Below are 14,002 nucleotides of genomic sequence, written 5' to 3' on the forward strand. Positions count from 1 at the left end.
TCTAAGAAGTTAGAGTGTGCACGCATGAGCTCATGTGCTCATCCACCCACCCACCCACTCACCCACCAACCCACCCACCTCAGTGAAATCAAGGGGAACAAGCTTGAGAATAAATGCCCATTTGATGCTCAAGATAACACAAAAATAAGGGTGATGAAAATGATGAAGACAAGCTAAGATTTGAGAATGAAATCCAGCCAGGAGATAAGGAATTGTAAGGGACTCAGTCTGAAATGAAGATGAAAATGAAAAACTCAATAGGTTATTTAAAAACTGAAAGGAAAGCCCTAAAAGAATAATGAATGAAACAGAAGACTAGTATCAACTCTTGAAGAAAAAATAGAGGACCTAGAGCAAATAAGCCCATAAAATGAAAAATTTACTAAAAAATACAAGAGAGGAACCACAGGAAATATGGGACACAATGAAACTAAAAACCTTGAAGCATACGAATAGGTGAGGGAGAAGAAACCTAAGTCAATGGGTTAGAACAGATATTCAACAACAATACAGAAGAAAACTTGCCTAAACTGAGGGAAATTTACATAGAAACACAGGAAACTTGAATGTTTGATCTTAGCTATTCTGATAGGTGTAAGATGAAATCTCAGAGTTGTTTTGATTTGCATTTCCCTGATGAGTAAAGACATTGATCTTTTCTTCAAGTGTTTCTCAGACATTAGACATCCCTTTCTTGAGAATTCTCCATTTAGCTCTGTTTAAAAAAGTTCAAGTGACAGCACATGATGGCAAAGATATGGAACAAGGGGAACACTCCTTCATTAATGTTGGGATTTCAAACTTGCACAAACACTTTGGAAATCAATTGGGCAGTTTTTCAGATAACTGGTGTCTTAGTCAGTGTTTCTATTCCTGGACAAAACATCATGACCAAGAAGCAATTTGGGGAGGAAAGGGTTTATTCATCTTACACTTTCCACATTGCTGTTGACCACCAAGGAATGTCAGGACTGAAACTCAAGCAGGTCAGGAAGCAGGAGCTGATGCAGAGGCCATGGAGGAATGTTCTTTACTGGCTTACTTCCCCTGGCTTGCTCAGCCTGCTCTCTTATAGAACCCAAGATGGTCCTACCCACAGGGGGCCTCTCCCACTTGATCACTAATTGAGAAATTGCCCCACAGCTGGATCTCATGGAGGCACTTCCCCAACTGAAGCTCCTTTCTCTGTGATAAGTCCAGCTTGTGTCAAGTTGACACACAAAACCAGCCAGTACAACTGGGAATAGCACTACCTCAAAACCCAAGTATATCACTCCTTGGCATATATACCCAAAATATGCCCCACCATCCCACAGGGACACTTGTTCAACTATGTTCATAGCACTATATTAACAATATAAGCAACAATCACAACTCAGTAGTTAGGAGATAATGTGATGAAGAAGTGTACAAAGACTTCAACCAATATTTAAAACAAGAATATATATAAATGGCCAACTTAGGTATCTTCTCCCCTACCTTGCTCTATCCAAAAACTCTACCCATGGTTAATATCTTGGCTATTATAAAAACTTTTAATCACTTTGTTTGTGTTGTGCCCTGAGTTCACAGGAAATCCAGAGGAGCACAAGCATTGCAAAGTCCACTGCAACTCACAAAAGAGTCTTTTATTGTTCCAACTTTGAACTCAGTTCGCCCACCTCACACTCACTGTGTGAATGCTGGTAAGCGACCCTGAGTCCAGAAAACATTGGGTTTATATACAGTATAGTTAGGAGTAGTGTGAATATTCACAGAAAAGGGGAGTAGAGGGTGGAATAATACTGAAGCAGGAGGGGGGTTAATGGGTGTCTGTTTTGGACTAATTTTATGGCCAATTGTAACTGTCTGTGACCTGACCTCTGCTTATCTTTTACTTTTTCCATAGTCTCCCTTGAGCTTATTATTTCTCTAAGGTCTCAAGGACAGGCACCTGGAGAGTTATCTGGAGGAGTGTGGGTTTTTGGAGACACAAAGGCAGGGAGAATGTCTTCTCAGAATATCCTCATTAAGTGCCTTTCTAGCTCTAGGGGAAGGGTAGGGAGCGCTGGGCTGCTGCAAGAGGACACAGCACAGAAACCAGCTGTCTGCATATCATGTTTGCTGCAAGGGGGTGGGGGGGAGGGGAGGTTGAGGAGAGGAAGGATGGGAGCCTCTGGTGGGGAACACAGAGGCAAACTGTTTGTACACAACATTAATGTCTCTCTAGTATCAGTAATTCGGGGGTTACAACATTTGCTGTTAATACATACTTTCCTTACCTAGAAATTAGACAGCTCAGTATAATCTAGAGCCAGAAATTTCATTTTTATATCCATATTGTAACTTGTCCTGATGATTGAATCTGGCTTAAGACTGACCTACTTTCTGTCTGACCTGCACTCTTCTTTACCTCCTTTATTATGCTGTCCCTGGTTATTCTAGGATGAAGGTGATTAAAGAAGGCAGACAGATATTTTCTATGTTGGAATAGTGATGTAATCAGGTGCTGTTGCCTTAGAAGTTTTGTAATGTCTGCATGTTCATTTTTTTCTTAACACACAATGGTGTGTACACTTGAAAACAATGCCACATAAACATGCATGCACAGAAACACACATACACACACATTCACAAATACATACAGACACCTCCCAACCCTCACATACTTAGGTGGGTTCTTCACACAGGCACAGTGCTTTCCTGGTTGGCCACTACTTGCTTCTCTTATCGTTCTTCTCTGGTAACCTACTCTGCATGGGTTCTCTTTTTGGAATTGCTTTACTTCTCCAAGTAATACTTCTGGGTAGAATCCATTTCAAGATGGTCAAATGGGTTACTTTTCACAGAGTGTAACTATAGGTGCCTTATGTGTTGTGAAAATGTGGCTGGTTGTTTCTTGCTTTGCTCTAATAGCCAACCACCCCCTCCCTACTCTCAGTTTATGAACCACAGACCATACAGCCATTCCTCAAACTATGGAGAACAATGTTGGACCATATGAGTGGTTGTTCAAACATCTGAGCCTAGGGGACAGTCTCATTCAAATCACCACAATGGTTCTTTGGATGGACTCTTCTTTCATTAGGAAAATCACATACTCAACATCTTTCACTAAAAGTATCCTTATTTATGATTTCAGACTAATTCTGAGTTCCTATCATCTACTGTTGATAAGGATGATGAACTAATACATGTGAAGTTATATTCACAGTCTATTAATGAGTTCATGAATGATGCTTGTCTTACTTAGTTAAGGTTACTGTTGCTGCTCAAACACCATGACGAGCAGCAATTTGGGGAAGAAAGAGATTATTTGGCTTACACTTCCACATTACAGTTCATCATCAAAGGAAGTCAGGGCAGGAACTCATAATGGGCAGGAAACCTGGAGGCAGGAGCTGATACAGAGGCCATGGAGGAGTGCTGCTTATTGGCATGCTCATCACAGCTTGCATAGCCTGCTTTCTTAGAGAACCTAGAACTACCAGTCCAGGGCTAGCACCACCCACAGTGGGCTGGACCCTCTCCCATCAATCACTAATTATGAAAATGTCCTACAGCTGGACCTTATAGAACCAATTTCTCAATTGTGTCCAGTTGACATAAAACTAGTTAGTTCAAATGACCCCTTTTCAATTAAACAACAAACATATTACTGTTAAGTTATACCCTCTCCTTTCTTGTTCATCTCCAAGATCACAATTAACATGAACATCACAATATAAAACATTTTACAAATTTTAAAAATTCCACAGTCTTTCCAAAATTGAAACACTTTAAAATTCATCTCTTAAAAAATCCAAAGTCTCTTTTAAAACAACAACAACAACAAAAAAAAACAAAAAAAACAAAAAACCAACCAACCAAACAAACAAAAAACAAACAAAAAAACCCCCCATAGCTTCTTGATTGTCTGCTTCTGAAAAAAAAATAAGTTAATACTTTTTTACTTCAAGAAGGTAAACCCTGGCACAGTTACAATCCGAACAGAGCAAAACCAAACTCTGAAAGTGTAAAAAACTCAGTATCTAATATCTGGGATTCACTCACAATCTTCTGGGACCCCTCAAAGTGTTTGAGTCACCTCTCTGGCTCTACCCTTGTTAGCTTACATCAATTAACTTCTAGATGCAGGATGGCTTCATCCACACTCGGTGAGCTATCTTTCCATCCTTGACATTTTTTTGTTATTGTTGTTCTTTTGAGACAGGATTTCACTATCTATCAATGTCCGATATTGAACTCACATAGACCAACTTGCTTTTGTTCTCAACCATTGCGATTAAAGGCACATACCAGTTTGCCTTGCTTGCATTAAAAAAACCCCAACTTTCATTTTTGTTTTTTATGCATATATGTGTTTGTCTGTGTGAACATATGTCACATCTTTGAAGGTGCTCTTGAAAGTATTGAGTGTCCCATAGTCAGGTAATAAAACCCTATTTGTTAGTTTTGCATAATCCTCTAACCAAAGAAAACATTATGGAGGGCATATTTCATATCCTTGTTACGCAGACTATAGATGAAAGGATTTAAAGCTGGTGTCACCACAGAGTATATCAGTGTGATAATTTTATGCATAGCAACAGAGTTGCTAGACTTGGGAGTCACATACATCACCATTATGGTTCCATAAAACAGAGACACTACCAGCAGGTGGGATCCACAAGTTGAGAAGGCCTTTTGTCGTCCATCTGAAGAAGAAACCTGAAGAACAGCTCTGAGCACTAGGGTATAGGATCCAAGGATGTACAAACAGGTAAGGACAATGAAAATAGTACTTATAGAATAGAATACATGCCTTATGATGGGTGTAGGGGTACAGGACAGGACCATTAGTGGGTCCACATCACAGAGAAAATGATCAATGATATTGGGACCACAGAAAGACAATTGAGAAATAAAGAAAATGGGAATCAAATGTGCAGAGAAACCAATGATCCAACAGAGGGACATCAGAATATTGCAGAACTGCCTAGTCATGATGGAAGGATAGTGCAGTGGGTAGCAGATGGCTAGGTACCGATCATAAGCCATGGCACAGAGGAAGAAGCATTCAGTTGTGCCCAGGGAGAAGAAGAAATAGAACTGAGTAAAGCATCCAGTGAAGGATATAGTCTTAGTTTTGGAAAGAGAGTTGACCAGCATGTTGGGAACTGTGCAGGTCACGTACCAGATTTCTAGGAAGGAGAAGTTGGCCAGGAACATATACATAGGGGTGTGGAGTTGTTGGTTCCACTTCACTGCACAAATGATGGCCATATTCCCAGTCAAAGTTATCATGTAGAGCAGCAGAATCAGTGAGAAAAGTGTGATTTGAATCTTCCAGGGACCAGGGAAGCCCAATAAGACAAAATATGTCACCGTGGATCCCTCTGACATGTTCATGATCACCAGACTGTGGGGAGAAGGTAGATAATAATGAAATATTTTGTTCATGAAATATCTTGAAGCTTTTCTTTGGACCAAGAGATTGACCCATGTAGGCAAATGCACTGAATATTTTAACATAAGCCTTGAATAAATCTTATCCTATTTCTGAGTATGTCACTTTGGCTCCAAAGTTAGGCTTTTTCTAAAAAAATAAATACTAAGCATTGTGAGTGTTAGTCTGTGGCAGTAGAGAAACAACAATTAAATTTAGTTTTTGTTATTTTGGTGATATACCACTCTGTAAGCATAAGGGCCAGACTTTGATCATCAGCACCAGAAAAACAGTTACAAATAATCAAAATAAAAATAATGAAATAAGGGCAATATATATATATATATATATATATATATATATATATATATATATATATTATTCTAGCTTGGTTTTCAGTGAAAGCTATTCAGACACAACCAAAGTGATATCACATCCAAATGTGAAGATATGCATGTCATTACTTTCAATAGAGTTTGTACAAATTTCAATGATGTAGAATTTGACATTAATTTAGATAATTTTTGAAGCTGTTTTTGTTACAAGAATTTATTTTTTACTATGTTTAATACTAACAGAGAAAAAAGTCAATAATCAGAAATGTTTTTTTGTAGTTTGCTTTTTCCTAAGATACTTGTAGTAGGATGTTTTATTCATAATTTTATAAGTAATCTTTGTTTGTAGTAATAACAGCCACTATTATTTACCATGCTTACCTTCACATTGACATTTTATCATGCTTGTTATTAATTTAAAATTGTTATATTAAAAATGGACATAATGTATGAGAGTATATGAGAATATCTATGAGATTCTCCCCCAATCACTTCTTATTAATTCCAGAATTTTCCTTAAAATTCATTATTCAGGATCTATCTTAGTTTATTTAAATATGTCCAATATTAAAAAAAGGGCACAATAATGAAAATAGTTTTTTTCTAACTTTAATTTACTTACATTCCAACATTTACCCCCCTTTTTGCAGAACATAATAATCAAAGATATGTTTGTCTTCCTTATAAGAACATGTTAATTTGTACAGAATAAGATGTTTTACTATGACACTTTCTCATTCATGCAGGTAATACACTTCTACGGCTCTCACTCTCCCTTCTTAATTCATCCTCCCTCCAAATCCTCTCGTTTTTCATTTCCTCTCTCTTGTTATAGTTTACAAGAAAAAATAATTTTAATCTTCATCCTTGGATGTAGGTGTAAAGTATTTACCTAGCATGTGTGAGGCTCTGGATTTTATTAACGTATACTGTAAAAATAAAGTAAAACAAACACTGAAAAACAAAGAGTAAAAAGGAGGAAAAGAATCAAAGCACAGAGAAAGAGCCCAATGATAGCCTCAGTGTATAAACAGAATCCGTTAAAAAATCCCTTTCAATGATAAGGTTTTATTATAGATGGTATTGGCTGGCCTGAAACTTGCTGAGTAACCTCCTAGGAAACATTTTGAACCCTCCATCATCTTGTCTTAGCCTTCTAAGTGGTTGATATAGTTATGAGCACTATGCCTGGGTGAATAAAATAATCTTAATTTCTTGATGAGTAAGAACATTATACAATTTTAATAAAATTTTATGTATTCATTGAACATAATAAAATAGAATAAGACTATTTCTGAAATGATATTTGATAAGACAAATATACTTGTGATGGTGTTGCCTTCATGGGAACAACAGTTTAATAATAGTCCAAGTGAATGGTTCCAATTAAGCAACGTAGCTTCTGTATTTTTAGAGAAGAAGCTACAAAGAGAAGAAAGATAAGAATGAAGTGATTTTAAGTTTTAAAACTGAGATAATTATTAAGAATTAAACAAACCCATATTGATTCTCATTTTGGCAGGACATCAAGAAAGACTGGTAGCTTTCTACAGAACATTACACATTCTGTATCTTTCCACATAAGAAACCTCTCCTCAACAGAGTGCCAAGCAGTCCTTTCACAGCAGCAGCAATAACTCTGAACAAATCAAAATATGTAACTCTGAGCCACATGCATATCAGCTATAGATCACATTTGTTGACATTAAAGACAACAGGGTAACATGTGCAGATTAAATGTTAGTCATAGGAAGAGGATGGCAGAAGAAACTTCATAGATAACTGCCAAAGTTAATGCAAAAGGCTATTCTTTACATGTCTATCATTAAGTTCTACATGAACTTTTCATCTTCATCAACAGTGATTTCATCTTGCCACACAACCACTTTCTCTTCCTTCTCCTCGTTCTGCTTTTCTCCCTCTTTTTGCTTCTCCCCTCAAAGAGAGGGTCTCTATCTCTAAGACCTCTCTGTATAGCTTATACTGGCCTCACATTCGAGAATTCTTGGTTCCCCTTCCAGTGCTATGATTACAAGCATGCACCCCATTCCCAGATCCTTTCTTAATGAGCTGTGCCATGGATGAAGAGAGAACTGAGGAAGAAAACAGTAACCCCCAATACTGATTCCTATTGGTTTCTATTTCAGTGGAAAGAGCCATTCCCTCACTGTTCTGCACACATATCATAAAAAGGCTCATCTTCCCTGATGCATTAGTCACATTGAAAGGGGAGATGTGTGAATGACTTTGTTACTGTTAGTACATTGTCTTTGGAGTAGGCAAATTCCACAATGACCTAAATATTCTGAATAATTTTCTTCTTTTGGTTTTAAGCAGAAAGACAAACTGACATTTGTTGACAGCCATTTGAGCCCATTACATGGGCAGAAGCATTACAAATTAGACCCACCTGTGATGCAGAACAACAGTAATGCCTGCCAGATACTAGTCATCCTTGAGCCGATGTAAGGCCATAAAGATTCTCTCCTTTTCTGTATCAAACATAGAGGCTGTGAATATGCATTTCTTACATTATTAATTCTGCTTCTTTTGTACTACATGATTGGAGCGTTCTGTTTCTTACTGTGTAAAAATTTTGTGTGACTCCCTATTTATGTCCTATGTTGCCCAATGTTAAGGTTTCTCAGCTCTCTGTACAAATGAACCTATTATTTTCCATGTTGTCTTTGAGGACCTGTTTGCTTCTTGTCATGGAGTTTCACTAATGATCTTGATAAATTGCTCTACAGGGATTATTAGATAATGTGCACAATCCCATGGCCTCTTTAAGTTTGTGTTACTCTAATAGGGTATATAATTTTGTGTCATGAGATATATAGAGTGTTCAATTAAATCCCACTTCCTTTTAAACATTTATTTATTATATTTTATTTTTAAAATTATTTTTTAGTTTTTAAAATTATAATTATATCATATTTCTCTTCCCTATCCTCACTTCAAACCTTTCCATATACCCCTTCTTTCTCTTTTTCAAATTTGTGACTTCATTTTTCTTTAAAAAAATTTTTTTTGTTAGATAGTTTCTTTATTTACATTTCAAATGTTATCCCCATTCCTGGTTTCTCATCTGTAAACCCACTATCCTATCCTACCTCCCCCTGCTCACCAACCCACCCACTCCTGCTTCCCTGTCCTGGCATTCACCCATACTGGGGCATTGAGCCCTCACAGGACCAAGGGCCTCTCCTCCCATTGATGACCGACAAGGCCATCCTCTGTTATATACGTGGCTAGAGCCATGGGTACCTGCATGTGTACTCTTTGATTGGTGGTTTGCTCCCTGGGAGCTCTGGGGGTTCTGGTTGGGTCATACTGTAGTTTCTCCTATAGAGCTGCAAATCCTTTCAGCTCCTTCAGTTCTTTCTCTAGCTTCTCCATTGGAGACCCTGTGCTCAGTCCAATGGTTGGCTGAAATCATCCACCTCTGTATTTTTCAGGCACTGGCAGAGCCTCTCCAGAGACAGCTATATCAGGCTCCTGTCAGCAAGCACTTGTTGGCATCCACAATAATGTCAGAGTTTGGTAACTGTATATAGAATGGATCTACAGGTGGGGTAGTCTCTGGATGGCCTTTTTCTGCTGTCTCTGCTCCACACTTTGTCTCCGAATGTCCTCCCATGGGGATCTTGTTCCCACTTCTAAGAAGGACTGAAGTATCTGCCCTTTGGTCTTCCTTCTTCTTGAGCTTCACTTTATGAAATTTTTAGGCAAATGGATGTATCTGGAGGTTATTATCCTGAGTGAGGTAACCCAATCACAAAAGAAGTCACTTGATATGCACTCACTGATAAGTGGATATTAGCCCAGAAACCTAGAATACCCAAGACACAATCTGCAAAACACAAGAAAATCAGGAAGAAGGAAGACCAACTCGTGGATACTACATTCCTCTCTAGAATAGGGAATAAAATACCCATGGAAGGAGTTACAGAGACAACGTTTGGTTCTAAGACGAAAGGATGGACAATCCAGAGACTGCTCTACCTGGGGGTCCATCCCACAATCAGCCACAAAACCCAGACACTAGTGCACATGCCTGTAAGATTTTGCTGAAAGGACCCTGATATAGCTGTCTCTTGTGAGGCTATGCCAGTGCCTGACAAATACATAAGTGGATGCCCAAAGTCATCTGTAGGATGGAACACAGGGCCCCAATGGAGAAGCCAGAGAAAGCACCCAAGGAGCTGAAGGGGTTTGCAACCCTATAAATGGAACAACAATATGAACTAACCAGTACCCCAAGAGCTCGTGTCTCTAGCTGCATATGTAGCAGAAGATGGCCTAGTTGGCTATCATTGGGAAGAAAGGCCTCTTGGTCTTGCAAACTTTATATGCCTCAGTACAGGGGAATGCCAGGGCTAAGAAGTGGGAGTGAGAGGGTAGGGGAGCAGGGCTGGGGGAGGGTATAGGGGATTTTTGGGATAGCATTTGAAATATGAATGAAGAAAATATCTAATTAAAAAAATTTAAAAATATGGCTGCTATAAGCATAGGGGAGCATGTTTCCTTATTACATGTTGTTCATCCTTCTAAGAAGCACTGAAGCATCCACATTTTTGTCTTCCTTCTTGTGTTTCATATGGTCAGTGAATTTTATCTTGGGAATTCTGAACTTTTGAGCTAATATCCACTTATCAGTGAGCTCTTTTCTGACTGAATTACCTCACTCAGGATATTTTCAAGTTTCATCCATTTGCCTAAGAATTTCATGAACTCATTGTTTTTAATAGCTGAGTAGTATTCCATTGTGTAAATGTACCATATTTTCTGTATCTATTTCTTTGTTGAGGGGCATCTGGGTTGTTTCCAGCTTCTGGCTATTATAAATATGGCTGCTATGAACACAGTGGAGCACATGTCCTTATTACATGTTGGAGCATCTTCTGGGTATATGCCTAGGAGTGGTATAGCTGGGTCTTCAGGTAATACTATGTCCAATGTTCTAAGGAACCACCAGACAATTTTCCAGAGTGTTTGGACCAGCTTGCAATCCCACCAATAATTGACAAGTGTTCCTCTTTCCCCACATCCTCACCAGCATCTGTTGTCACCTGAGTTTTTGATCTTAGCCATTCTTACTGGTGTGAGTTGGAATCTTAGTGTTGTTTTGATTTGCATTTCTCTGATGATTAAGAATATTGAACATTTCTTTAGGTGCATCTTGGCTATTGGAAATTCCTCAGTTGAGAATTCTGTTTAGCTCTGTATCTCATTTTTTATTATTTTAATTACTTACTTAACTTACTTTTTTACATTCTGTATTTTATTCCCCCAACCCTCTGACTCTTTCACATCCCATATCTTTTCCCCCCCACCCCGTCTCCATGTGGATGTCCCCCCCCCCCACCTGACTTTTAAACTCCCTGGGGTCTTCCAGTCTCTTGAGGATCAGGTGCATCATCTCCGAATAAACACAGACCCAGCAGCCCTCTACTGTATCAGTGTTGGAGGCCTCATGTCAGCTGGTGTATGCTGTCTGTTTAGTGGTTTAGTGTTTGAGAGACCTTGGGGGTCCAGATTAATTGAGACTGCTGGTCCTCCTACAGGATTGCCTTTCTCCTCAGTTTCTTTCATCTTTTTCTAATTCAACAACAGGTGTCAGCTGCTTCTGTCCATTGGTTGGGTGCATATATCTGCATCTGACTCTTTCAGCTGCTTGTTGGGCCTTTGGATGGGGTTGCCATCCCACAGTCACAACTCTGACACATAGTTGTTCATGTATGAAAGAATTACAGAGATAGAAATGGAGAGAAGCCTGAGAAAAAAAGATCCAGCGACAGGCCTAAAGTGGGATGCAGCTCTAGGGGAGGTGCCAAGGTTCTGTACCCCAGTTTTATTTTTTTTTATTTTTTTATTTTTTAATATTTTTTTATTATGTATTTTCCTCAATTACATTTCCAATGCTATCCCAAAAGTCCCCCATACCTCCACCTACTTCCCTACCCACCCATTCCCATTCTTTTGGCCCTGGCATTCCCCTATATTGGGGCATATAAAGTTTGCAAGTCCAATGGGCCTCTCTTTCCAGTGATGGCCGACTAGGCCATCTTTCCATACATATGCAGCTAGAGACAAGAGCTCCGGGGTTCTGGTTAGTACATCATGTTGTTCCAACTATAGGGTTGCAGATCCCTTTAGCTCCTTGGGTACTTTCTCTAGCTTCTCCATTGGGAGCCCTGTGATACATCCAATAGCTGCCTGTGAGCATCCACTTCTGTGTTTGCTAGGCCCCGGCATTGTCTCACAAGAGACAGCTATATCTGGGTCCTTTCAGCAAAATCTTGCTAGTGTATGCAATGGTGTCCGCGTTTAGAAGCTGATTATGGGATTGTACCCCAGTTTTAATAGGATTATTTGATTCTCTGCAGTCTAACTTCTTGAGTTCTTTTCATATATTGCATATTAGCCCTCTATTGTATGTGATACTGGTAAAGAACTTTCCCAAATTGGTTGGTTATAGTTTTGTCCTATTGACCGTGCACTTTGCCTCACAGAAACTTTGCAATTTTATGGGGTCTCATTTGTCAACTCTTTTTTTAAAATTTTCTTTTATAAGGTATTTGATTTATGTGGGGAGCAGGTGTGGCAGCAGTCCCAAAAAGGCGCCAGGGACTGCAGCTAAGTCTTATGACTTGCACCTGACTTCCTCATACATCTGAATATAAGCCACAAACATCGTGAGAGCTGCACAGGTGTACCAGGTTACTGGGGAAGCCATTTTGGTGGAGATATGCCCCTGCTGCCCTTATTAGCTGAAGCTGCATACCTGGTGAGGTGATGTGGCCTGCTGTGAGTGGATGGGAACTGATAGTATATAAGAGTGAGAGGCCCAGGGCTCGGAGTCTTTCGCCTACACAGTCAATGCTCTCCCAATAAACGTGTGCAGAAGGATCCTATTGTGGTGTCTTTCTTGCTGGCGAGTCAGGCGTCCCACAGATTTACTTACATTTCAAATGCTATCCTGAAAGTCCCCTATACCCTTGCCCTGCCCTGCTCCCCATACCCACCCACTCCCACTTCTTGGCCCTGGTGATTCCCCTGTACTGGGGTATATAAAGTCTGCAAGACCAAGGGGCCTCTCTTCCCAATGATGGCCAACTAGGACAACTACTGCTACGTATGCAACTAGAGACACGAGCTTTGGTGGTACTGGTTAGTTCACATTGTTGTTCCACCTATAGGGGTGCAGTCCTCTTCAGCTCCTTGGATACTTTCTATAGCTTCTCCATTGGGAGTCCTGTGTTCCATCCAATAGCTGACTGTGAGCATCCATTTCTGTGTTTGTCAGGCACTGGCATAGCCTCACAAGAGGCAGCTATATCAGGGTCCTTTCAGCAAAATCTTGATGGCATATGCAATGGTGTTTGCATTTCGTAGCTGATTATGGTTATGGACCTACAGGTGGGGCAGTCTCTAGATGGGCCATCCTTTTGTCTCAGCTCCAAACTTTGTCTCTGTAACTCCTTCCATGAGTGTTTTGTTCCCAATTCTAAGAAGGGGCGAAGTGTCCACACTTTGGTCTTAATTCTTTTTGAGTTTCATGTGTTTTTCAAATTGTATCTTGGGTATTCTAAGTTTCTGGGCTAATATCCACTTATCAGTGAGTGCATATCATGTAAGTTCTTTTGTGATTGGGTTACCTCACTCAGGATAATACCATCTAGATCCATCCATTTGCCTAAGAATTTCATAAATTCATTCTTTTTAATAGCTGAGTAGTACTCCATTGTGTAAATGTACCACATTTTCTGTATCCATTACTCTATTGAGGGACATCTGGGTTCTTTCCAGCTTCTGGCTATTATAATTAAGGCTGCTATGAACATAGGGGAGCATGTGTTCTTATTACCAGTTGGAACATCTTCTGGATATATGCTCAAGAAAGGTATTGCTGGATCCTCTGGTAGTACTATGTCCTGTTTTCTGAGGAACCGCCAGACTGATTTCCAGGGTGTTTGTACAAGCTTGCAATCCTACCAACAATGGAGGAGTGTTCCTCTTTCTCCACATCCTTGCCAGCTGCTGTCACATGAAGTTTTGATCTTAGCCATTTTGATTGGTGTGAGGTAGAATCTCAAGGTTGTTTTGATTTGCATTTCCCTGATGATTAATGATGTTGAACATTTTTTCACGTGCTTCTCAGCCATTTGATATTCTTCCGTTGAGAATTCTTTTTTTCTTAATTTATTTTTTTTAATTAGGTATTTTCTTCATTTACATTTCAAATGCTAACCCAAAA

General features: G+C 39.4%; 1 protein-coding gene across 1 annotated transcript; it reads right to left on the minus strand.

Annotated features, from left to right (window-relative positions):
• Positions 1-4,446: 4,446 nt before the first annotated feature.
• On the minus strand, positions 4,447-5,370 carry LOC110285348 (olfactory receptor 11H7-like). Its single transcript, XM_021151418.1, has one exon. It carries the CDS (start codon positions 5,368-5,370, stop codon positions 4,447-4,449), a length of 924 nt encoding a protein of 307 aa, XP_021007077.1.
• Positions 5,371-14,002: the final 8,632 nt, after the last annotated feature.

This window comes from Mus caroli, unplaced genomic scaffold (genome assembly GCF_978045245.1).
Source record: "Mus caroli unplaced genomic scaffold, Mus_caroli_1 scaffold_12, whole genome shotgun sequence".
Lineage (NCBI taxonomy): Eukaryota > Metazoa > Chordata > Mammalia > Rodentia > Muridae > Mus > Mus caroli.